The 23,255-nt window shown below is 50.3% G+C and overlaps 12 protein-coding genes; 6 read left to right on the top strand and 6 right to left on the bottom strand.

Annotated features, from left to right (window-relative positions):
• Window positions 1-1,097: 1,097 nt before the first annotated feature.
• On the bottom strand, window positions 1,098-2,267 carry CHC_T00006310001 (hypothetical protein). Its single transcript, XM_005717940.1, has one exon. The coding sequence runs from the start codon at window positions 2,265-2,267 to the stop codon at window positions 1,098-1,100; it is 1,170 nt and encodes a 389-aa protein (XP_005717997.1).
• Window positions 2,268-2,347: 80 nt separating this feature from the next.
• Window positions 2,348-2,836, bottom strand: CHC_T00006311001 (hypothetical protein). The gene has a single exon (XM_005717941.1). It carries the CDS (start codon window positions 2,834-2,836, stop codon window positions 2,348-2,350), a length of 489 nt encoding a protein of 162 aa, XP_005717998.1.
• A 7-nt stretch (window positions 2,837-2,843) lies between these two features.
• On the bottom strand, window positions 2,844-3,992 carry CHC_T00006312001 (hypothetical protein). The gene has a single exon (XM_005717942.1). The coding sequence runs from the start codon at window positions 3,990-3,992 to the stop codon at window positions 2,844-2,846; it is 1,149 nt and encodes a 382-aa protein (XP_005717999.1).
• Window positions 3,993-4,630: 638 nt separating this feature from the next.
• CHC_T00010318001 (SWIB domain-containing proteincomplex) lies at window positions 4,631-6,243 on the bottom strand. XM_005717943.1 is given in 2 exon segments: window positions 4,631-4,650; window positions 4,651-6,243. 1 exon segment carries the CDS (start codon window positions 6,241-6,243, stop codon window positions 4,651-4,653), a length of 1,593 nt encoding a protein of 530 aa, XP_005718000.1. The 3' UTR covers window positions 4,631-4,650.
• A 1,102-nt stretch (window positions 6,244-7,345) lies between these two features.
• CHC_T00010010001 (DNA-directed RNA polymerase) lies at window positions 7,346-10,902 on the top strand. XM_005717944.1 is given in 2 exon segments: window positions 7,346-10,768; window positions 10,769-10,902. The coding sequence occupies 1 exon segment, from the start codon at window positions 7,346-7,348 to the stop codon at window positions 10,766-10,768; it is 3,423 nt and encodes a 1,140-aa protein (XP_005718001.1). The 3' UTR covers window positions 10,769-10,902.
• Window positions 10,903-11,200: 298 nt separating this feature from the next.
• CHC_T00006315001 (hypothetical protein) lies at window positions 11,201-11,596 on the top strand. Its single transcript, XM_005717945.1, has one exon. It carries the CDS (start codon window positions 11,201-11,203, stop codon window positions 11,594-11,596), a length of 396 nt encoding a protein of 131 aa, XP_005718002.1.
• An 85-nt stretch (window positions 11,597-11,681) lies between these two features.
• On the top strand, window positions 11,682-12,899 carry CHC_T00006316001 (hypothetical protein). XM_005717946.1 is given in 2 exon segments: window positions 11,682-12,794; window positions 12,795-12,899. 1 exon segment carries the CDS (start codon window positions 11,682-11,684, stop codon window positions 12,792-12,794), a length of 1,113 nt encoding a protein of 370 aa, XP_005718003.1. The 3' UTR covers window positions 12,795-12,899.
• Window positions 12,900-12,983: 84 nt separating this feature from the next.
• On the bottom strand, window positions 12,984-14,009 carry CHC_T00006317001 (hypothetical protein). Its single transcript, XM_005717947.1, has one exon. The coding sequence runs from the start codon at window positions 14,007-14,009 to the stop codon at window positions 12,984-12,986; it is 1,026 nt and encodes a 341-aa protein (XP_005718004.1).
• A 130-nt stretch (window positions 14,010-14,139) lies between these two features.
• CHC_T00006318001 (hypothetical protein) lies at window positions 14,140-15,417 on the top strand. The gene has a single exon (XM_005717948.1). It carries the CDS (start codon window positions 14,140-14,142, stop codon window positions 15,415-15,417), a length of 1,278 nt encoding a protein of 425 aa, XP_005718005.1.
• Window positions 15,418-15,465: 48 nt separating this feature from the next.
• On the top strand, window positions 15,466-15,658 carry CHC_T00006319001 (hypothetical protein). XM_005717949.1 is given in 2 exon segments: window positions 15,466-15,630; window positions 15,631-15,658. The coding sequence occupies 1 exon segment, from the start codon at window positions 15,466-15,468 to the stop codon at window positions 15,628-15,630; it is 165 nt and encodes a 54-aa protein (XP_005718006.1). The 3' UTR covers window positions 15,631-15,658.
• A 473-nt stretch (window positions 15,659-16,131) lies between these two features.
• CHC_T00006320001 (hypothetical protein) lies at window positions 16,132-17,484 on the top strand. XM_005717950.1 is given in 2 exon segments: window positions 16,132-17,010; window positions 17,011-17,484. 1 exon segment carries the CDS (start codon window positions 16,132-16,134, stop codon window positions 17,008-17,010), a length of 879 nt encoding a protein of 292 aa, XP_005718007.1. The 3' UTR covers window positions 17,011-17,484.
• Window positions 17,485-19,348: 1,864 nt separating this feature from the next.
• On the bottom strand, window positions 19,349-22,371 carry CHC_T00006321001 (hypothetical protein). The gene is made up of 4 exons (XM_005717951.1): window positions 22,258-22,371; window positions 20,099-22,057; window positions 19,630-19,920; window positions 19,349-19,465 (listed from the first exon to the last, which is right to left on the bottom strand). The coding sequence occupies exons 1-4, from the start codon at window positions 22,369-22,371 to the stop codon at window positions 19,349-19,351; spliced, it is 2,481 nt and encodes an 826-aa protein (XP_005718008.1).
• Window positions 22,372-23,255: the final 884 nt, after the last annotated feature.

Raw genomic sequence — 23,255 nt, forward strand, 5'->3', positions numbered from 1 at the left:
GAAGAGTAACTTTATTCTTCTAAGAGTTAAACCGTTTGGTGTAGTAAGGCCATTACGCTTATATTAGTCACGATGGTAGCGTTAGGTTATTTTTTAAACGAGTTACTATAAAAAATAGAGACCAATCGCACGTTGACAGTACTGCATACATTCTGTACATCACACCAATACTGTAACATATTGCAGAACACCTGGATAACAGCTTTGAATACGCAGAAAGATTAAGAATGTAATGCAGATTGAGCATCTAGTTCCCTTTTTAAAATGGTGTTTTTGGTTTCAAAGTTATTTTACATGCGGTTTTAAGGTGGTTTAAACAAGTTTCTTTTCCAGACATATCTAAAAACGACTAGGAAGATCATGCAATTCTCACAAAGTTCTTTCTGTCCCCAAGTCAGAAGTCAAGTACGGTGGCAGGGGCATCTTTTCTTACTTGTCGAGGAAGCGGAAGTCAAGAATAAATTAGGTCGAACAATGTCCTCATATGATGGCTAAGGCCCAATAGACACAGGGCCACTCACTGACATAAGCATTAGTCTTGCAGCGTAGCTCCCAGTAGTGAACAATCAAATCAGAACACGTTTTGACAGCGGTATAATAGTTTCAACTTTCACTTCTCTTTTTCCTTCCTGCAATGGAACACTCCAGTCGGAATGTGACGGCAGGATATAACATAAAGTTCTGAGGTAAGGGCGAACGCAAAAAGTCCATTTGCGGAAGTCCCGTTTTCCTTACCACAAGAGTGGTGCTCCTTGGTGATTTTATACATCGACTGGGGTAGAAAACTACGTTGTAAATAATAGTTTCCCAATTCATTTCTTGAATTTTGGGATGCATCTGAGAACAATCTACGCGCCGTCATGAGAGAAAACACAAACTGTGGGACTACATTACAAGTTCAAGGGATGTACATGTTTGAGAATCACATCATAAACTAGTCACAGAAATCGGCAGGATGCTTGATTGGGCTGCCCTGCGCCAGCAAACAACGAAGTACTGGAAAGGTTTTCGAGAACCCACAAGGAAGGGGGACAGTATTTGAGAGTTTGGGCATTGTGGGCTAGTCAACAAAGCTTAGAAACACAAGAGAATTCCGACTAGTGAGCCCCTCGTCTGGCAGGTCTTTGCTGTCGTGATGATTTCGCGCGCGGCTCCTGACTTGCTGGAGGCGGGCGGTATGGGTGTGGTTCTGCTTGGTGCGGCGAGGGCATAAGGCCATCTATTCTCTTCATATAGTCGTCATTGTTGACAAAATTTGCGTCCTCGTTACCACCGGCGTGCCCTTCCGTCGCCTCGAAGTCGGCCATCTCCCTCATCAGCTCTTCCTCCAACTCGGCATCATCGACGCCTCCCTCATTCAAAAAGTCCTCGCTCCCCAGGATCTGGGTGACCTCTTGTATCTCCCTCATCTGCTCCTGAACATCGTCCAGCACATCCTCGACCTCCCCCGGTGCGGGATGGTTCAAATCGCGCAGCAAGTCCGCTGTGTGCGCCATCTCGCCGGCGTGCGTGCGGCGAGGCTGCAGTCTAGAGAGCTCCGCGGTGGCTTCGGCCTCGTCCTGCGCGATGGTGAGGTTGTAGCGCATGTCCATGGCGGCCGCGAGGCGCTTCTCCAGCGCCTTCTTTTGCTGCAGCACGCGGGCGGCGCGCTTAGCGTAGAAGCGGTGCTGCCGCGTCTCCTTCTTCGTGGCGCGTAGCTGCCCGCGGAGGCGCAGCAGCTCGCGGTCGTGCGCGGCTAGGCGCTCCTGCAGACGGTCCGTGCGCGAGGAGACGGACGCGTCCGTGGAGGGCAGCGGCGTGCGCGGCGCGGCGGGCGCAACGGGCGTGGGACGCGCTTCGCGGGACGATTTGGAACGGCCGGCGCGGCCGAAGGCATTCATGGGGTTTGCGTTTGGGAGGGCGGAGGTGGAAGGGGTGGTTGCTTGGGGTTGAAGGCGCAGAGGTCGCGAATTGAGGAATGGACGGGGGAGGTGGGGGGGGGTTGATAGGACTTGTCGCCTCCTTTTCAACGGCTGGCGCTGGGAAAACGTGGCCAAGTGCCAGCAATGACGCGTTGCCGCCCTGTATTCGTGAGACTTGATTGGCTCATCCACACCGCCGTAGCTGTCCCAAATAAAACCGTCTTGGTGTAACTCCTTCGAGTGTTCCGCTGTAATACCATACGGGACTGTAATGCCGTAGTATACAGTATTGGCGAAAGTCTGCCTCCGCCATGATCCTCTCACTTGTCTCATCGAACCACATTCCCGATTGCTGCCAGAGGACATCCGGCCTGTCTGGATGCCATCACCTTCATTTTCGTCGTGATGCTTTCACGGGCATCGTGTCGTCTCCTGACTTCCTTCCCCTATCGCCCAACCGTGCCCCCCACCATCCCCGCGCGCGCATTGTCCTCTCTCTCAGATGATGAGAAGATAGCGCAGATCCGTGCGGGCACATGTCCGACGACGGGCCGTTCGCTTGACGAGGTCGCACGTGAGGTGTGGGGGCATCTCAAGAATCCCGTGGGCCCCGGACACCGTTCCGGCCAAAAGATTCTGCGCCGCCCGCTCAAGGGACCCTTGTACACAAGCTGGTACCCGAAACCCACCGAGAGCATGGAGGGGAGCCCGATCACGCTCACAGAGAAACAGGAGAGATGGCAAAAGAAACTCAAGGGGCTCAGAGCCGCTGGGAAAGGGCCCCCGAAAAAGGGAGCGGGCAAGAGATCCAAGTAGCTTTTTGTTCGCCTCACCTTCATGCGACGCTGCAAATAAATCATATACACAAACCTCACCCGTTGCCCGACTACACTATCAAACTCATACCCGGCTTCCATGAGGTATGTCGCTGTCATTGCATTATCACCGCATGTCTGCCTTCGAAAGTGCAACAACTAGTTGTTCCCCCGAGTAGCCACACCATTCCTTGATTAGCTCATCCACACGCTCCTTACCCACAACAGTCAACGTCTTGGCCCCTCCAGTGCTCTGCCCTATCGCCACATCCCGCTCTGCCGTCGCCTGCGTTGCTGCCGCTTTGGAAGCCTCATACACGATATCTAACGCGCTCTCTGGCATTTCTCTATGTGTCAAGTAGTGCTTTGCGTATGCGGTCGCTGCGCTCAAGCCCTCGTCCAACAAAACCACACCACATTCCGTCTCGATTCTCTTGCGATGCGCCCGCACTATCTGCAGCGTCTGCGCTACGGAAGGCTCCGGCATGTGCAGCACACGAAACGTTTTCGTGAACTTTTCGTCGTAGAATGTGTCCGAGTAGATTAGTCGTTGATACGCTCCGCGGATGCACGTGCAGAGACACACCACCTTGCGGTTGAAGAGGAGGTACCGCAGCATGTTTTCGGATGATATTTCAGAGTTGTCCTGCCCACCAGTAGGCCCTGATAGGGGAGACCCATATACTGGCGACTGCTTCTGCGCAAGCTTGTCGACAAAGCTCAATATGTCAACATCGTCGATACAGAAGACTATGTTTTCCGGCCCGGCCGCCTCGACGAGACGTAACACCTCCTGGATTTGTTTTTGCACTTTGCAAATGTCGTCTTGTGAGCCGTGGTCCCAGAACGAGGGCCCGAGAGCTAAAGTGGAAACCTGACGAGAATGTAGAGAATTCTTCGGATCTTGCTTTTGAAGGTCGGCAAATCTTCTAGCGAGTCCGAGCGATAATGTCCGCTTCCCGCGCCCTGGCTCGCCGACTACGAGTACGGAGCCTCCAGATAATATGCTCTTCATAACTTGCTCCATAATTTCTTCGTTTCCTTCGAAAGGATATCGGTCGCGCATGTCGACTCGATCGCTTATGCATTCCACATATTCGTTCTCATGCAACACCGAGACGGCGACGTGCGGTGTGGGTGTCCAGGACTGGAAGGATGCTCTTCGCTTTCTCTTTTCCGACGTCTCCTCAATCTTATCTGCAGCAGGCTTCTTGACGAGTGCGCTCGATTCTTCGCTGTTAGGTGAAGCAGGGACATGACTGGAGCCGGTGTTCATCTCGCTGAGCAACAGAAAAGGTCCCAAATGCAATAGATCGTTCCTTACTCTTGTCGGAGTATGACATGTCTCGCAAAAGATTTGAGTGGTTCAAATTCCGCGGACGAATGCTTCGGTGATGGACTGTTAACAATCTTCGAAGCGGCGATGGGGAAGCGTGGCGGTGGAGATTAGGTGAATTCGAAAATACGATGAGTAGAACGTGAAGAAACGGCGTGTGCCGAAACGACCCCTAATCCCTTAATACCGGTTTAATGCCCTATGTCTGCAAAAACCGAGGAAAAAGGCTGAATATCAACACGTACAGCATATTCGCAGAGCAAGAAGGAATGAGAATCAGCTTGTCCTGCTGCGCTTCTTATTTATGGATGATGCTCACGGTTTTCGCACAAGGACCGTTTCCTGAGCCACCTATGATGAAAGAGCAGCCGGTTGACTTATCTACATTTCGAAGGAGTAATTTAGATGTCGTCCAATTCTTCGAACGGAATGCTCCCTTGAGATCATCATGCAGTGCCACGGGAATGCGTTGTAGGACATTCTCTCTCGACAAGTGCACGCAACCCAGACGAAATTTGACGTTAGACCTCATACTTGGTTGTATGAGCAGAAAACTATGAGGGTAACACGACAAGATCTTGGTGCTCAACCAAAAAATTTATTTCAAGGCACTTTCGCCAGTGTCATCTGCTGTGTCCGCAATGGCTTTTCGCAGAAGGTATCTTGGTACCGCTTCATGTACCCACTGCTGCTGGTAAAAGGCAGCCTTTCGCTCTTCTTCTGGATTCCGCCCAGTACTACCGCCTAGAACCTTCAAGTCTCTCGTTTGACTCAGAATTAAGTGGTTTATGAATTGGACTGGATTTGAGCAAAAGCCCTTGAAAAAGTCTCGTCTCTTCTTGTGTTCAGCAATTTTTACGAGAGCCAGTAGATGCTTCTCTCGCAGAGCTTCAAATTCAGTGGATTGCGGAAGCTGCAGTCCGAACACACCTGCCCTTCTTGCAGTCTCAATGAGGCTGGTATCTTGAACGCTGACTTGAATGTCGTAGCAATCTTGGTTGTCCACAACATCGCCGTTAAGCTTCACTTCATATTCAATCATCAGGGGTTCAGGCGGACCCATATGGCTCTTGACCACTGTGAATAGTTGCTGTAGTTTCAAAACCTCCACATTGGCATTCGCGGGTCCTAGGAGGCCCTTGAGTCCCTGATCCAGCCGCACAGCACTTCGGTCATCGACACATTGCAAACGATTCTTCTTGATGTATTGCCATACGCCAGCGAAGATTCCCTTTTTCGTATCTGTTTTCACGCCAATCAGCCTTGACAATGCGTGAGAGAGTCGGAACTGCTCCGGCTTATGATCTATATACAAGAAAATCTTTGCAGTGAATTCCTTGTCTCCCGACCGAGAAATTTCAAAGCCATCGGATGAAGGTTCTTTGTCATTTCGTTTCCATTCGATCAGGTTATTTTCAGGATAAAACTCCTTATCGAGCTCTATGACGATTCTCTTAAAAATATCGGAACACTTCGGTGGCTGCCCTGTGATAACGCTCTGATTTGATTCTCCCAGCACGGGTCCTTGGATAGGCATGAGAGGTGTGTTGGGATTCGCAAGGTGCGCACTCTGATTCACGCCCGAAGGGGTTACGGCTGGGGCATTTTGCAAAATAGGGACTCCAGGGCCGACTGGATCTGTGACCGCGCTTGAAACGCCGCGTGTCGCCTTATTTGCACCGCCTCCGCTGTCTTGATTCGTCGAGCTGCTTGACTTTCTCGGTCGCTCTTCGCTCTTTTTCAAAAGTCGGCCTTGAATGCGCAACGACCATGAAGCGACGTCATCCTCAGTGGTTCCAGGTGCTCCGGGCTGTGATCGGTAGGTATTGAACAAATATAATCGAAAGACGCGCGATTCAAAGAAGGATTGCGACTTGAGAGATTCTTTGATATCCTGCTGTTTTCGCATGATAGCCAAGTCAAGCTTCTCTTCCATTCTGACAAGATTTCGATAGGAGGGCGATTCACGAATGAGGTCTGCCGCCGCTTTGTTGGCGACATCAATATTGATAGATGGAGGCTTTGACGTATCGAGTTTTTTCCTGGGCAGTTCTGCGTTACTCGCTGCTGAAACCCGCGCTCGTTTCCGTCGTTCGCTGGATGACGCCAGAAAATCTGCAGCCGCCTTGGCGATGTCCCCTTCTCCAAGTGTGCCAAGTGGGAGGCCATTTCGTGAATTCAAATTGTCCATTGCGTCTGAAGGGGACGTGCAGAAATGTGTGGTTGTGTAGACAAGCGGGTTGTCGACGAGTTGATGAAGGCTCAGACGTAGAGAAATGAGCACCTTTGTGGGCAACTTAAAGCGGGGAAAGGCGGTTAGCAGGACTTCGAAAATGATTTCGCTATGCTGAAGATTTTGGGTTTCTAGGAGAAGTCAGTACTGTAGACCGTGGGGGGACAGCGAAAGATAATACAGAAAAGCCAGTAAAATTGGCACACTTGGATTTTGAATCGAACGGAGAAATTTTTATGTTTTTTTTATTTTAATTTTCCTGTATGCGCGCGGTGGAGGAGCTTAAGTTTACCGTGTCGGTTCTCAGACCTTCCCGTGCCAGGCGTCGTCGGTAGTCGTGAGTTGGATAAATTTGGCCGTGCACACGTTCCGACGGCATCTTGTGGGACAATTTAAGTGTGCGGAAAGAACGTTTGGACTTTTGCCCGGGCCGCGTGTGTTGTGGGACGTTTCCGTCAGGCACGCGTGCGACGCCATCTACCAGGTTTCACCACAACAAAACAACCCCACCCCCGTTCTCCGCATTTTGCTTCAAGTTCTGAGACAGCCGCCCAATTTCACCCAGAAGCATTCTGAAAGTTTCAAAGGGAATCTAACTCATTAGTGACTTGTTACTGCACGAGAGTTGTGGCCGTCGTGGACCATCCCACATTAGTTTTTCGGAGATCGTCCACGAGGTAGAAAAATGGACAAGCTTAAAATGGCTGATCCTAATGGTTATGCGGATGACGATGACTTTGCCGAGCATGTTTACACGGAGGTTGAGGATGGGGACAAGTCGATCAGCGAGGAAGATGGCTGGAGAGTCATCTCGTCCCATTTTTACGAGCGAGGGTTAGTGAGTCAGCAACTGGACTCCTTCGATGTCTTCATGACGCACACAATGCAGGTAAGCTACTATCGTGTGCCACCTACCAAACTGCCACTAATCAAACACTCTGGTTGTTGCTGTTTGCACGGAATTTATCAGTATGTAGCTTACTTACTGAACCTTGACCTTGCCTAATCCTTATCCTTTGTATTACAGGATTTGGTCGACCAGACTGCAGATATTGAGCTTATGTACGAGGATCAACATCTGCCCGGACGTGTCCGCGATGAGGAGGAAGAAATGGACAAAAAGGTCATAATCAACTTTGGTCAGCTGAAGATGGGACGGCCTATCTACCAAGAGTCTACTGGTGATACCCATCTGCTGTACCCAAATCAGGCTCGCCTGCGGAATCTGACGTATTCAGCGCCGCTGTATTGCGAGACCAAAGTCAGCACAGTCACTATAATCGACCCTGAAACTGGGGAAGAAGATGTCTCCCACGAGCCTAGCAAGCCTGTTTTTATGGGCCGTGTTCCTATTATGCTGCGGTCTAGATACTGTCTCCTAGATCCCCTGAAGAATGACTTCGGCCTTAATCAAATGGGTGAGTGTCACGTTGACCAAGGCGGTTACTTTGTCATCAACGGCTCGGAGAAAGTCCTGTTGGCACAAGAGCGCATGTCAGGCAACCATGTTTTCGTCTTTGTCAAAAAGGCGCCAACTAAATTTTCACACATTGCTGAAGTGCGCTCCGTTGCGGATACCAGCAGCGGACCCGCCTCACAGCTACAGGTAAAGCTGTCTTCCCGATCTGGTTCGAAAGGCGGGGTAACGGGACAGACAATCTTAACCACACTACCGAATATCACTCAGGATATTCCTATTGTCATAGTATTTCGGGCACTTGGTTTTCAGAATGACAAGGAAGTCATGAAACATATATGCTACGATTTCAACGATGACGAATTAATGACGTCCCTGATGCCGTCGATTGAAGAAGCTCAGGTCATCCAAGACCAGGAGGTAGCCCTGGATTTTATCGCGAAGCGAGGACCGCAACAAAGCGCGACTGCACCGAAGAAGCATCGCATTAAGTATGCCAGGGAACTATTGCAGCTCGAATTTCTACCTCACATCAGCACTCAGCCAAACTCAGAACTGAAAAAGGGCTACTATCTGGGTTACATGGTGAACAAAATGTTGCATGTTGCTCTCGGAAGACAGCCACCAGATGATCGCGACCATTATGGGAACAAGCGGCTGGACCTAGCCGGTCCCTTGATGGCCGGGCTCTTTCGACAGCAGCTCAGAAAGCTGATGAAAGATGTTCGAGCAAATGCGAAAAGAATCGTAAACGCCGGTCAGGACATTGATCTAAGTTCCATTGTGAAGTCGGCTATCATTACCAACGGCTTGAAGTATGCGCTGGCAACTGGAAACTGGATTGGAGCAGGTGGTCAGCCGACAAAGACTGGAGTGTCGCAAGTGCTCAATCGTCTAACGTTTGCCTCCTCACTCTCACATCTGAGAAGACTCAACTCTCCTATCGGGCGAGAGGGCAAACTGGCCAAACCCAGGCAGCTTCACAACACTCACTGGGGCATGATTTGTCCGGCGGAAACCCCAGAGGGTCAGTCCTGTGGGCTTGTGAAAAATCTAGCTCTGATGGCGTACATATCAGTAGGGTCCCTCTCACGCCCGGTCACACTTTTCTTGGAAGAATGGAGTACTCACTCTTTGCTGGAAATCAATGCAGGTCAGGTGGCTAAGGCGACGAAGGTGTTCGTTAATGGCGCGTGGTTTGGAATTCATCATCGAGCGGATCATCTTGCTGAGACTCTGCGTCGATTACGGCGAAAAGGAGACATTCACTTTGAAGTTTCCATTGTTATGGATCATCAGCGGAAAGAGCTTCGCATTTACACGGATGCAGGACGAATCTGTAGGCCACTGTTCATTGTGGAACAAGATCGTGTTCCAAACGCGGCAGGTTGGCGTCAACCGCGTTTGAAGATCCGAAAAAAGCATGTTCAAGTGTTGATGAATGCGCAGGACGCGGACGACGAAACTTTCGGATTCAATGCTTTGATAAATCTTGGCCTCATCGAATATGTGGATTGCGAAGAGGAAGAGACGATCATGATTGCAATGTTGATGAGCGACCTGGAGAAGAAGGATCATTCGGCTGGCTACACCCATTGTGAGATTCACCCAGCGATGATTTTAGGTGTTTGTGGTTCGATCATTCCGTTCCCGGATCACAACCAAAGTCCTCGAAACACGTATCAGTCGGCAATGGGGAAGCAAGCAATGGGTGTATATATCACAAACTACAGCTTGCGCATGGATACTCAGGCCCACGTCCTGTATTACCCTCAAAAACCACTCGTATGCACTCGCGCAATGGAACACTTGAAGTTCCGCGCATTGCCTTCTGGAATCAATGCCTGTGTTGCGATTGCTTGTTACTCTGGTTACAACCAAGAAGATTCTGTTATCATGTCACAATCAGGAATTGATCGGGGACTGTTTCGATCAGTGTATTTCAGGAGTTACAAGGAAGAGGAGAATAGGAAATATGGAGATGTGAAGGAGTCATTTGAAGTTCCTGATAGGAAGACGTGCTTGTCAATGAAGCCGGATGATTATTCTTTGCTTGAGGAAGATGGGTTGGTCCCAGAAGGAGTAGCTATCACCGGGCGGACGATTCTTGTTGGGAAAGTTCAACCAATGGAGGAAGTGGAGCAAGACGAGAACGGTGGTGGTACTCGCAGTATGACGGAAATGGCCGGGGGGAAGGTGAAGAAATGCGTATCCCTGGGAGCGAAATCGACGGAGAAGGGCATTGTGGACAAAGTTCTTCTTGCGACGAATGAAGAAGGGCACCGTTTCACAAGGGTGCGACTACGGTCCGTGAGAAAGCCGCAAATTGGTGACAAGTTTTCATCGCGGCATGGGCAAAAAGGTACGGTTGGGATCACGTACAGACAGGAAGACATGCCCTTCACATCCGAGGGCATCATCCCAGACATCATTGTGAACCCTCACGCCATTCCGTCTCGAATGACGATTGGTCAACTGATTGAGTGTCTGTTGGGCAAGGTTTCATCCATCCGAGGAACAGAAGGGGACGCAACGCCTTTTACAAAAGGTACAGTGGAAGATATCGCACAACGTCTGCTCGAAAACGGTTATCAGCCTCATGGGTGGGAACTGATGCACAACGGGCACACAGGTCGACCACTGGAGGCGCAGATTTTCCTAGGGCCAACTTACTACCAAAGGCTGAAGCATATGGTTGATGACAAGATCCATTCGCGAGCCAGAGGGCCAAGCACTATGCTTACACGTCAGCCACTAGAGGGTCGAGCACGTGGTGGTGGTCTAAGATTTGGAGAAATGGAGCGTGATTGCCTGATTTCACACGGCGGTGCCAACTTCATCCAGGAGCGGTTGATGGAAATGAGCGACAAATCGAGGGTTCATGTATGCGACATCTGTGGATTAATTGCGATTGCAGACCTCACCAAAAATGTATTTCAATGTCGGGGGTGTAACAACAAGACGCGCATTAGTCAGGTGTACATCCCGTATGCGTGCAAGCTGTTGTTCCAAGAGTTAATGGCCATGGCAATTGCTCCGCGCATCATGGTGAAGGTAGAGGATTGATGTATCTAGCTAGGGTTGTAGAAAATGGTCTGACAGTGTAAAGTTGTTGTAAGAATAAGGATAGCTCCCATACAGATATGTATACTGTACATTGTTGGCAAAGGCTGGCCAAAATCATTAAAATTTATGCGCAAGGACGAGATGACCCTGGAGGTAGTAATTGTAGGTGAGGTGGGCGCGGGGGCGGGAAGGTGAAATTTTTTTTGAAATGTGGTGTGTCTCAGGGCGGAGGCTCGTTTCTTGAGAAAACGGCGCAAGGCGGACCGGACCGACTCTGCATACAACGGACTCATCGGGGCCGGCCAGCGAGAGAGCACCGCCCTCGGACCGAACACGACCTGCTTGTGATCTCCAGTCGGCGGCTTCTTCGCCCCGCTGTTACTTGCAACCATCGCGTCCCCGCGTTCGCCTTTCGGGCGCCATTCGCGCCACATGGCAAGTGGCGTCAATGTCTCTGCCGCCGTCGCAACTGCCGCGCATCGTGTCGTCACTGTCGCCGCCATCCAGTTTCAATGCGGTGCAGATGTAGAATCCAACTGCCGCAAGGCAGAGGCCCTTATCCGCGATGCCGCTCGCAAGGGTGCTAACATCATCCTTCTCCAGGAACTCTTCGCGAGCCTTTACTTTCCTATTGACCAGATGGATTGCATGCGTCTCGCCGTCTCTATCGAGGATGACAAGTCGTATATCCTTCGGTTTCAGACACTTGCAAGAGATTTGAGCGTCGTGCTGCCCATAAGTTTTTTCGAGAGGTCCAAGTATGTTTGTCCTTTATTCTTCCCGTCTCGGTTTTGCTTCTTATCAGGTGTTTATGACCTGTGTCACTAACCCCACGTCTTTCTGTTCGTTTTGCTTTTTTTTTGTTACCTTTTGCTGTGCCACGTGCAGCAATGCTTACTTTAACTCGCTCGCAATGATCGATGCCGATGGCCAACAGTTAGGAATTTATCGAAAGTCTCATATACCAGATGGCCCTGGATATCAGGAGAAGTTTTACTTCACACCTGGTGACACCGGTTTCCGCACCTTCAAAACTAGATATGCCGCCATTGGCGTCGGCATTTGTTGGGATCAATGGTTCCCTGAGGCTGCTCGATGCATGGCTCTACAAGGAGCGGAGCTTCTCATGTATCCCACCGCCATTGGGTCTGAGCCTCAATACCCCGCGATGGACACTTGTGCACAATGGCAGCGCTGTATGCAGGGGCATGCAGCTGCTAACATGATCCCTATTATCGCTTCAAACCGCGTTGGAAAAGAACTTTCCATGGCGTCTGACATATCTGTCACTTTCTACGGTTCCTCATTTCTCACCGACCATTACGGCGCAATCGTCGCCGACGCTGGTCGTCACCAGGATAGCACCTTAATGCACACATACAACCTTGATGAGATGCGTTCAGCGAGGCATCAGTGGGGTATTTTCCGCGACCGTCGCCCAGACCTCTACACCGCTCTTTTTTCGTTCGACGGTAGCGCCGCAGCACATGTGGTGACAGATAACAGGCGCGCTCCTTCTTTACCATCCCCATTCCACACTGCCCGCGCTGTAGGGCCGGCGCAAGTGGCGATGCCGGGCCTGACCCACCCCAAGAAAATCGGCGATCCAGACACGCTTGTTCCTCCTCATGCAATGGTTCCTGTTGTCGAAGAGACGAGGCGCGGGGGGCTGGGGCACACATTTGATCTCCATGAAGCTTCTTTCATTGGCGACGTCAAAGCCAGCGCGCAGCGTAGACCCCGAGGACGGTGTTGGGTATGCCGTGCAAAGACAACCTACGAGTGTAAACTTTGCACACCGGGACCGGTGCCGTTGTGTAATAGGACGGCTAGGGAGTGCTGGTGGAAATACCACGCCGGGGAAATTACCCAATTTGTACCAAACAAACGGGGCAGGAAGCGTCGAAAGAATGAACACAGCGAAGTCCACGGCAACGAGCATCCCGAAGGGGATGAGAGTGATGACGACGTTGAAGATTCGAAGCAAGATGCGGATCCAGGCAATGTGGGAGCGTTGCTCGGGTGACTGCGAGGCCCCGGATAGAAGACATCTTGCGAAACAGCAAGCAAGTAGTGTGTACATGTTAAAGGACCATCATGGTACAGTGCCGAGACACTTGAAGCTTTGGGAGTCGTCTTTGCCAGATCCTAGTCCTTTTAGTGAATTTTCCACTGCACGATCGTGGTTTACAGGGCAAGAGTGAAATTTGGCCGCTCATGTGGTCCGCCCTCCTCTCGAGTTTATTTCCCTTACGAGTGCAGAGCGTTCAATATCTAGCTTCTCGTAGCGCTCCCGCTTCCTGATGGTTTCTTCGCGAAGCCGTTTTCGGGCTTCTTCAATTTTCTTGAGGTCTACGCTTTCAGCGTTGGAGAAATCCTTGAAGTAAGCCGAGTACATGGATTGTTTGATCTGAATCTGGGGCCCGTGTGGCGTAGTCTGTAGCATGTCGAGCAATTTTTCCGACGGGTCTTGGAAAACGATTTCGTCATAAAACTCACTGATCACCGGGTCGAGAGTTGGTTCTTCGGTACGCTCGACAAACAGGCGAAGCGGGTGATATAAATCAACAGGCTTTTCCGCAGTGTCGTTGAAAAAAACGCGGATGATGATTTCAAACTCACCCCAGCCATACTCGCTGACCTCGTACGGCATCTCAGTAACACGTCGGACCTGCGGGTTGAAGGACTCGTGCAGAACAAAATCAACATGGTGGATGAAATGTGATATGTCGGCATTGTTCACCGGTCGCAGGTACACGGTCCAGTGGTGACTTCGTGCTTCTGTTCCGCGGTCTTGCAAGTATTTGGCGTAGCTGCCATGGACGACAGGGACGTGAAAGACGGTGCCACGGACCCGTTTCATGATGAGATGTCTGCAAAGAACAAGCGTGGACTCAGTCCTTTTGCAAAGCGGGGTCTCGCAAATAAAATCTGGAACCGGCAAGAGATCACGCGATTGCGACTTGCTGTGCAATGCGCCAAGGGTAGCGGCGAAGCTAGGTTCACCTGCGCCGACAGTGCTAGTGCATGGCACTTCAAGCGAGAAATAGTCTCGTTCCCAACCACAATAGCCGGTGAGAGCGCCTTCCAATACGACATAGAAAGTCTTAAATATTCGTAAATTTTGACCGGATCGAATGTCGAGAAGTGACCGGGGCATGTGCCCCGTGCTCATCGAGAGGATCAACCAGCAATCTTGGGGCCCATCTCTCAAGTGCACCATCCGTATTGTACAGTACATTCTACTCCCTTTTTGAGCCTGCTCACAGCTGCCCTGCCTTCCTTTCTGTTGCGTCTGCTTGGCTGCTCGGCTACCGGAACGTTCTGATCGTCCTACGCAACGTCTTAGAAGAGGATTGGCACCGCCCCAAATGGAAGGAATACGACGAACCATTCCGCGATCGGCTCGACGAACGCCAGCACGCCAGGACGTGTCGCAGTTCCCAGCCACGCCCCGCACACCCGCATCCCAGAAAACTATTTTCAGTCCAGAGCGGTACGCACCCGCGTTTCGAAGTTCTCAGAATGAGCCTGCCAAGATAGAACCCCAAGCTTTGCCGCCGATCCGAACCGGCGTGGAAGCCCTTTCCCCCTCACCATCAGTACCAACGCTCGCCTACGCACCGGCACCGTTGACAACGGTCCGATGGCTTCCTGCTCCAGGCCGTGACGCGATCGCAGCTGTGGGAACTGGCGATGGAGCACCAGATGCAGATTTTCTGAGTTTGTATCGCGTCTCCACAAGAGGTGGAGATGTCAGTGCCACCGTGGCGAGGGATATTGACCACCCTGGGAAAGTATTACGGATTGCGTCCAGCTTGTCATCTGAGACCTTGTTCGTGGGTTCGTCTGATGGATCAATAAGGACCCTGTCCTTGGACTCTTGGGAAACATCGAGTCTGGAAACCCTGTCGGTGATGCCAAGGCGTGCAGCCCGACCGGAACTTGTCACTGGAGTGGCACCTGTGGTAAACGGAAGAGTCGCTGCATTGGGTGGAGACGGTACATTCATCGTCGTAGATGTTAGTCGCTGCCAAGAAATAGGCAGAGCAGAAATGGCAGATCCAGTTGGATTTTTCGATGGCACAGCTGTCGATGCCGAGGCAGGAAATGAAGTGGTTAGTGCGGGGGCAGGTTGCGAGGTTTGTGTGTGGGATACACGCATCATACAAACGGGACGCGGAAACGTACAGACCCTGGGTCATCCTACTCCTGGAGTGGCTACCAGATGCGTGACAACAGATCCAGCGCAGCCACACTTCGTCATCGGAGGTACCAGAAACGGAGAACTATGTACTTGGGACAGAAGGGGAACTGAGCCGTTCCCCTTAAATCGAGTCGCAATGCATGATGGCGTAGTTTGGGAGACTCGAGTTGTGAGCTCGTCCAAACCGGGACTCCTGCTGAGTTGCGGTGAGGACTCGAAAGTCTGGCTCATGGATTTTGCTGCTGCTGCCAGCAGAGACTCGGCTATGGGATCTGAGAGTGGTGAATTCTGGAGATCCATGATCACGCAGAGTGATGTGAGAAATGTTGTCGGGTGGGACAGCGCTCTCGGAATCAATGGAATTGACGCACACCCCACTGCAGACCTATACGCCTACGCATCTGACTCTGGTGCGGTGGCGTTTGGCTGCCTCTACTCCTAACTAGGAGGTGTGCAGTGCGTTCATGTTTTCTTTTGGCAACATCTTCATATGAAAATATCAACAGTTCACGCAATTACGACTGTGGAGTCAATATTAGTCCCAAATCCCGGCCCTCTGTCATACTGTCTTTTTCTTTCCTTCTGGTCCACGAGATGCGACTGGGACATAGGTGCGGATCGATTATTTAGGAAAAAGTTGGCCGGGCCGCATTGAAACTTAACTAAAGCTAACCTTATTCATCTCCTTTTTCCTTACGTTACAGTAGTGCGAAACCAGCGCGCTTGAATGACCACAAGCACAGGACTGCTATGTGTGGACTAATTCTTTGTGATGATCAATTCGATTATGCAGACTTCTTATGGCATGGACATAAGGCGTCTCTTCAGTAGAATACCCCTTGTGTCCAAGCATGCAAGTGGGGCCATGTGCAGTCGAATTGGTCATGACGTAAAGCGCTGACATCAAGAAGTTCCAATGCCGTTAAGAACTGGAAGTGTGCAGACATCTGTCTCAACTTGGTGTCAGCAAATTATGAAAAATTAACCAATTTACACCGGACTCGCAAGCAGCAACACAACAACTGCGCCATTCCTATCAATGGAGTGAGTCTCTCAAGCTTGCTGTCCAACCCCCAATCCCCCTTTTCCGGTATCCACATAATTAGAAGGGTGACCACCTGCCGTCTCTCGTCGGAGCTCAAACGGCCGCATCACCATGTCTACAATAGGAGCACCCTACCCATCTCCTGAGGAGCGTTCGCGGGCAGTATTGGTACAAAATATAAGCCACGTTGCGACTTCCGCAGCGATCGAAGAGTTCTTCTCATTCTGCGGTCCTGTTGTCGACCATCGCTTACGTACTGTTCCACCCAGCAAGGCAGGCGAAGACCCAACCTTGGAAGCCGTGGTCATTTTTGCAGACGACCGCGTGTGCGAAGACGCCCTCGTCATGAACGAATCATCCATCGTCGACCAACCTGTGTCCATAACTCGCGTGCCGCAGGACTACGACTTTAACAAACCCATGTCTGATAGTCTGCCAACAGCCACTGCCCAACCGCAAGGAATGTTTGGCGGGTTTTCTGCCTTTGGAGACCTGTTCGCTGGCGTGGGCAGTGCCGTCGCAACTGAAGTCGGCAAAGCCGGCAAAATGCTCGACTCTGCCACGGACGGCGGGGTACTGAAGCAAGCGAAAGACCAGGTCGCGCTTGCAACGCAAAGGACACGCGATTTTGCTGTGGACTTGGATGACAAGTGGCATGTGCGGAATAACATTCTAAATGCGGCCGAAGTTGGGAAGGCAAAAGCATCGGAGGTCGCAAATGTCGTCGCAACGCAAACAACTTCAATGGCTACAGAAGTTGACAACAGACTGCACATAACCGAAAACACAGGCAAGCTGGCGGAGAAGGCCCGCGAAGTGCCTGCTGTTAACCAAGGTGTCGCCGCGATAACCGGCGGCTTCCAAACTCTCATGGCTCAAACGGGCCTTGCGCAGCCAGAGCATGGCAATGCACCTACAACGCCCGCCGCCGGTGCTACTTCAGGAGCGCAAACAGTTCAAGAAGCCCCAACAGCAACGCAATCACAATAGCGCCGGAATAGAGAGTGAGCATCCTGAAAGCTTGTAGGCATTTGCTATCGCATTTCTTCTGGAGCATCGGTTAAGCGTAGCGCAACTGCATGTACAAGAAGTTTACTCATCTGGTGTATAGCGACTGCCCTCACTCCTCATGTTTTCAGATAACTTAAATCTCCCTTCGCGTGACAAAGTTCTGCTGCAGCCTTTGTGACTTTCTTCGCGAGATCTCTCACGTCAACACTAATTCGTTGGTATGAAGCGCACTGCCGCAAACGCTTCAACGCGCGCGAGCTATCCTCATCCTTTTCTGGGACAGTATATTCATTGAGAATATTTGTACTTCTTCGCACTGTCTCTTGAGCAAACCGGGTCGCAGAGGTGCGCCAGTGCGAAAGGAAGGCTTGTCTTTCACTAGACGAAATTGGATTAAAATGCTTGACGCAAGATGAGAACACCTCATCATCTGGTTGACTCCAAACGTATGAATGTATTGAGCCGTATGCCCGTGAAATGTTCTTGTATACATCAGAAGCAAACCCGAAAGGTAGGATTTCAAAAACCCTACTGGCAGGCCTTAAGAAAATAAAATTGGCATTACCGTCGCCGTGGGAAGCTACTACCACCCCTGCCTCCTGCATTACCGAAACTTGCTCGTGGAAAGATGAGTTTTCAAAAAATACAACCTCTGGTTGAACTTGCACTCGTTCATCTCCGCGGTGGACCCTCGTTCCATACGCCGAAATAGCTGCACTGAGCTTCTCGCTCCCCTCAATGTACCGTTTCCCGTATCGATTAAGAATTAATACTTTTACTGAACAAGATCTCCCTTGCTGCGCAGACATGGCGGTTAAGGGAACCCGGTTCAAATTGTTTTTCGAAAAGAATATGTTCTGAGGGGTCATGACTTCTTTCGGAATTTCTGATATCTCGACGTTAGTAGATACTAAAGAGCGAAAGCATGAGGCCTCAGAGTACACTTTCCATGCGTACACGTCCTTCAAATCTGCAATCTCTAAGTTTCCAGAGACAGAATTTCTCACAAGTCTCAAAAGACTCTTTGGCCACATGTAGTCCTTAGTATCTGATATGCGGGAGTCTACAAGGATCAGAGGTTTAAGTGATCCAGCACCTGTGCCGTTTTTTGCTGGGCACGGCTCTCCATTTTTTGTTGTGCAAAGCGATTTCGTTCCCTGTGAATAGGCGAGAGGCCGATCCAGAATATCGAGTAAAAGAGATACCTGAGTAAGATCGTTAACAAGAAGATCTCGTTCTCCTCGTGGAGGTTCATTTCCAATGACATCGAAGTTCTGGTAGTCATCTTTCAGGCTAATATTCTTGGACATGCCCTGCACCTCAAAAAGAGTCTTGCCCTTGCTCCAAACCTCAGTAATGTGATATGAAACTTTCTTAATACCACAGTTGGAGATGTGCGCTGAGTAAGCCCTCATCCATTGTGGGAGAACAACAGATCCATCTCCCACGCGACACGCTCCCTTGATTACACAGAAGGCTTTGTTCTTTGAGATGCCATTGTGAGTGAGAATAGTCAGAGAGCTCTCGAGAGCGGGGACACCTGTTCGGTGCTCTGTCTGATTGTGATTCTCGCTACCCTCCTGAGAAAGTTGAGAGGCGCCTGCCGGAATGTCGAAGCAATGACACTCTTGCAAAGTGAAGAATAGCAACAAAACTGCTCCTACAACTTTGCGCCAGATTGATATTACAGATGCTTTCATGATGTCAAAACACAACTTCTTGTGCCGTAAGGTTTCATTGTTCAGATGAAGTTTGGTACTTACTACTAAGTATGAGAGCCTTGAGATCCTGTATTAAGAAAATGCAGGACTTTTCGCACTCCATTATTTAATGACTAATGAAACAACTGTTTTGAAAGACAGCATGTTGTGTATTCTGTGTGGAATGGTTGACGTTAACTCGAACGACAGTTCCAGTGTTTTTCTGTATTTCAGTGGTCCTTGTACTCAGCCTGTTTTGAAATGGATAGGTTAAAATTTGTCAGCAATAAGATGGATGCGAGTCAATTACTAATAGAAACCTCTTCTCTACACGTGATACGTTTCCCTACTGAGCTGGAATGCTCTTTCGGGGCTCCCTAATTCTTGATGCGGGTTGAGAGCAAGTCGCATCTGTGCTAAACACCACTCGGGCCTTTCATATAAGACAAAATTACTATTGGCGATTGAATGGTATTCTGGCATGGGTACCGTTCTGTATCCAGAAACTTGAATAGTTCAAGGGAGAGGTCGATGTCAAATTTTTAGATGGATGAACACCGTGGCTCTTGGCTGTAACGTGCACGCCATTCTGTGCATTTACGACTACGTTGGGTACCTCAACAACTGATTCCAGTAGTTTCAAAACATAATTTCGCACTACTATTTATGCATTGAGATGGGTATAAAGAACAATGTTCGAATGTTCTCTTGTTTGATTCGCATGACCCCTCATGCTCAGTGAATTACTTCTTCTTTTCGATTCAGACCGAAACTGAAAACTGTGTGTTAGCTATTGGTTTGATCCAGCTGCTTAAAGTATGTGTAGCTGGGACCAGTCATTAATTACAAACACGACGTTGATACGAAATCGTCGGGCGCAGGACTAATAGGTATATACAGGATTTCTAAATTTTTGTGAATGGAAGGCTGCAAGGATTGCAGTCATCCGTTCGAGCGTCAGAAATGCGACGAAATATGCAGTATGATACAGGCCCACCCCATGTTTCTTGCTATGCCGATATTGTGGGTCTTTCTGTCTTGGCATGGGGTCTTCGCTTTGAATGACTGATCGCCTCAAACACAACGACATCATCTTCTGTGCTCTCGTCAAAAATTTTGAACTCTGTCTCAGACCAATCCTGTTTATCCATGACAGGCATAGCCACTTCGTCTCTTTGAAACTCCTGTTCTAGATCAGCTTCTGTCCATGATCTCCAGCAGTCGGCGCCGACAAAGCCAACATCCAGCAAGATCTGACTAGAGCGTTGTGCATACTCCATATGAGTTCCAACTTGTTCCCGCGATAAACAAACATTTTCAACGTTCGCGACTCCTGATGGATCCTCAACAGGCCGGGTTCCAGCGACTGCACCCAGATTTGTGCCGCGATGGTATAATTCGAGATACCAATCACTCGGGTTGTAGACATTCACGAGTCTCCCTGCAACTGCAGTTCTTATCTCCCTCCACTTTACCAGGGACGCGGAACAGGGCGCTCCAATCAGGCATACATCATGCACTATGCCAACCAGATTTCTTCGTGCAAGTTCCTCAAGACAACAGAATATGACCAGCGCACCCGCAGAGTACCCTGCAAGGATGACAGGTCGGTTACCAAACGATCGAGACGCGAGTTCCGCCGCAAGCATATATCCGCACTCTGCTGCTCGTGATATTGTCCTTGCCCAAGTGTTTCCAATGATGGTTCGGAGGGCTCCAATTACTGAAATCGGTAGCGCAACCGCCCCAATCAACGCTGGAGCAACCATCATTGCCCCCTTTTGCGCTGCAGCTGACACCGCCATCTTTCCGATGAGACTTCGCAAGGCTTCGCTCAGTTCCATTAACAAACTGGATTCCCAGCGTACCGCGAATGCTTGAACATTGAACTGCTGAAGAGCTCCTTCGACAGACGAGAACTGATCAGCAAACATTCCCGGGTATGACCCGACATCCTCTGCAGCGATTAGACCCGGTACAAAAATAGCCATGGAAAGCGACCGCACGTCGCCTGTAAGAAGGTCTGCCGGTTGATACTCGTTCTCTTCCATCACCCATATTGGTGGGTCTTTGCCCGGAGGCACAATCGCAACGCGGTAGGAGATTCTCACAGGCAAAGACCCTGGTAACAAACGAAACCGCAGGATGTATTCGCCACTTCCAAGCACGGTAACAGCGCCAGTCGTCCTCCGTTTTCGTCCGTCGCCGCGTTTATTCAGCCCTCCAGCATCCATCTTTTCCTCTGGAAGCAGCCATTCGGCGCCTTTTCCTGCTTTCTTGTCAGGAAAGGCCCTAAACTGCACACCAAATGCCATTGCCCCCGGAACGATCATCGCATATTCTTGAGATGTGAGTAGTTCCCATACAAGTAGACCCCCTCGCCCCGCAAGCTCATCTTCTTCCTTGAGCGGGACGACAACTTCATGGATTCTCCTCGACATAGATACTATGGCGGTGTCATATGTAGATCTTTTGCTTCCCTGAAGCATTGAGAACGGTTCAAAAACAAACTCTTCTACTTCACCCGTTCTACTAGCCATTGCAGCCGCCCCAACACCAGCACCTGCTGCGCCAAAAAGACCACCAACAGCCACAGCGCCACCGCCCCCCAAGGCTGCCAGAGGAGCGGATACGCCAGCCAAACCTACGCTTCCCAAAGCAGGAAGCAGGGCCGGGGCTATTAAGCCTCCCGATAGACCGAGCGCTATCCCTCCTATAACTGAAGCAGTACCAATCTTCAACCACTTTGCGTTTTTCCGGCGCTTGTTCTCAGCTTCATCATGATCAACGGCCTCGACGTTCTTTCCATCAATATCTGCATTCTTCGACAATGCATCGACCAACAATGCCAGATCTCGCTCTGCAAGATAGAGTATGGTAGGCGACAAGTGCAAAGCGCTAATGAACCTCGCGAGAGTCTCGCGTGCGCGAGCGTCATACGCGGTTGATGCAGAAACGTCTGCGTAGAGAAGGGCTGTGACAAGCGGGACAGCCGTACTGGGTCCGAAAGATGAGGCTGAGAGGTAGCCATCGAGGGAGTGGAGCGCATTGGAGATGCGGTTGTCGGAGCTGGAGATCTCCAGAGCTTGCTCGATCATGGCGGTGCGCGTGCCGGAAGCAAGCGAGAGCGAGGTGAAGGTGCGCGAGAGATAGGAGCGCAGCCAGGTGGGATCTGGGGACTGTGAGGCGGCGCAGGCGGCGAGAATGCCGGCAACAGGGAGCGACTCGTCAACATGGATTTGCGGGGGTCTGGGCCGTGGTGTCGACATTGTGTGAGTTGGAGGGAGGTCAAGTTTCGAAGTCAAGGCAGTTTCGCGTTCCCAAGACTTGGCGATAGATGTGTTCAGGGGTGACGTGGTGGTTGCGGGAACATTAAAGGAAGAAGGGCTCAACAGAATAGTGAGTGAATGGGACAATTATGGTGTGTTGCGGTTAAAGGGGTCAGGGTTGAAGATGAACGACAACTGGGAAGGCCGGGCCTGCAAGGCGGATAAAGCCTGCGAAATTGAACGTCCCAACTTGGGACAGATGTGCCCTGAAGTACACATCGTATGATGCACCACATTGCTGGCACATGGCATCCCTCCTCGCCTCGTGTACTTCTACTTCTTGTTTTTCTATTGGATGAATGTTCATGCATTGCTGGAGAGTCTCTCAACTATAAGACAGTACAGTATCAGACATGTCGCAAGTGGGATATAGATCCTACTTGCGACATGTCTGATACTGAATGCTACAGAGAGGCGAGCAATGAAGCGGGTTGAATTCACGAAATTTGAAGAGAGCTTAAATGAACAGCACAGCAAGAGAAATCAAGAAATTGGTATGCATAGGTCTCATATTCAGGAAAGAAATTCAATTTACTTCAAACCACGGACTTATTCTACGCTAGAGACATCGATACGTCCTTTCTTCCAGTGTGAATTCAATAAATTAGCGATACTCCCAATGGCCGATACCCAGATTTGAATAACACGTCGCCGAGCTTGATGCCCAGAGGAGCTTGTCGCGAAAAGTCAACTCATCAATAGTCGAAGGTGGGTGTAGCCTTGAGGAGGTCAAAGAAATTGTCTTTGACGGGGTTTGCTGAGGCAGCAGAGATGAGGAGGACAGCGACAACAAAAAAGGTAGTCGTGTTCATTTTGATGACTTCTGTTGGTAGCAGAAGGAGATGAAAAGATATGAAGGTTGAAGAACTTGCTTTGCTGCGAAAATGCTATGCTTGAGGAAACAAATCCCCTACATTTATAGTGCTGAAAATGAGTGGTCCCACATTACCGGGCATGGGGTCAACCGTGCCATCAATGGCCGGGGCCACTGCGAGCGGCCCACAAGGCGGGAGGTTGTAGAAGCTTTCTCTCCAGCAGGCACATTCTGGAAAGAGTTGGGGGCCTTTTCTTCAAATTACATCTTCCTTCGCCTGCCCATTAATCGCAAACAGGACCGGAGGGGCGGTTACAGCAAAAAGAACATCCTGTTTCCTCACTAGCTAACATCATGGAAATCGGACATTTCCGCCATTCC

Source organism: Chondrus crispus, genomic scaffold (genome assembly GCF_000350225.1).
Source record: "Chondrus crispus Stackhouse genomic scaffold, scaffold_4, whole genome shotgun sequence".
In the NCBI taxonomy this organism is placed as follows: Eukaryota; Rhodophyta; class Florideophyceae; order Gigartinales; family Gigartinaceae; genus Chondrus; species Chondrus crispus.

What these genes read in the sequence shown, in the direction of transcription:
- CHC_T00006310001 (XM_005717940.1), bottom strand. Translation starts at nt 2,267, where the DNA reads ATGTCCTCTGGCAGCAATCGGGAATGTGGTTCGATGAGACAAGTGAGA.
- CHC_T00006311001 (XM_005717941.1), bottom strand. Translation starts at nt 2,836, where the DNA reads ATGACAGCGACATACCTCATGGAAGCCGGGTATGAGTTTGATAGTGTA.
- CHC_T00006312001 (XM_005717942.1), bottom strand. Translation starts at nt 3,992, where the DNA reads ATGAACACCGGCTCCAGTCATGTCCCTGCTTCACCTAACAGCGAAGAA.
- CHC_T00010318001 (XM_005717943.1), bottom strand. Translation starts at nt 6,243, where the DNA reads ATGGACAATTTGAATTCACGAAATGGCCTCCCACTTGGCACACTTGGA.
- CHC_T00010010001 (XM_005717944.1), top strand. Translation starts at nt 7,346, where the DNA reads ATGTACGAGGATCAACATCTGCCCGGACGTGTCCGCGATGAGGAGGAA.
- CHC_T00006315001 (XM_005717945.1), top strand. Translation starts at nt 11,201, where the DNA reads ATGGCAAGTGGCGTCAATGTCTCTGCCGCCGTCGCAACTGCCGCGCAT.
- CHC_T00006316001 (XM_005717946.1), top strand. Translation starts at nt 11,682, where the DNA reads ATGATCGATGCCGATGGCCAACAGTTAGGAATTTATCGAAAGTCTCAT.
- CHC_T00006317001 (XM_005717947.1), bottom strand. Translation starts at nt 14,009, where the DNA reads ATGTACTGTACAATACGGATGGTGCACTTGAGAGATGGGCCCCAAGAT.
- CHC_T00006318001 (XM_005717948.1), top strand. Translation starts at nt 14,140, where the DNA reads ATGGAAGGAATACGACGAACCATTCCGCGATCGGCTCGACGAACGCCA.
- CHC_T00006319001 (XM_005717949.1), top strand. Translation starts at nt 15,466, where the DNA reads ATGAAAATATCAACAGTTCACGCAATTACGACTGTGGAGTCAATATTA.
- CHC_T00006320001 (XM_005717950.1), top strand. Translation starts at nt 16,132, where the DNA reads ATGTCTACAATAGGAGCACCCTACCCATCTCCTGAGGAGCGTTCGCGG.
- CHC_T00006321001 (XM_005717951.1), bottom strand. Translation starts at nt 22,371, where the DNA reads ATGCATGAACATTCATCCAATAGAAAAACAAGAAGTAGAAGTACACGA. An exon ending in GCGGCACAAATCTGGGTGCA is followed by an intron (nt 19,921 to 20,098) that starts GTCGCTGGAACC and finishes AAGCTGATCTAG; the next exon opens with AACAGGAGTTTCAAAGAGAC. An exon ending in CACAAAAATTTAGAAATCCT is followed by an intron (nt 19,466 to 19,629) that starts GTATATACCTAT and finishes TAATTCACTGAG; the next exon opens with CATGAGGGGTCATGCGAATC.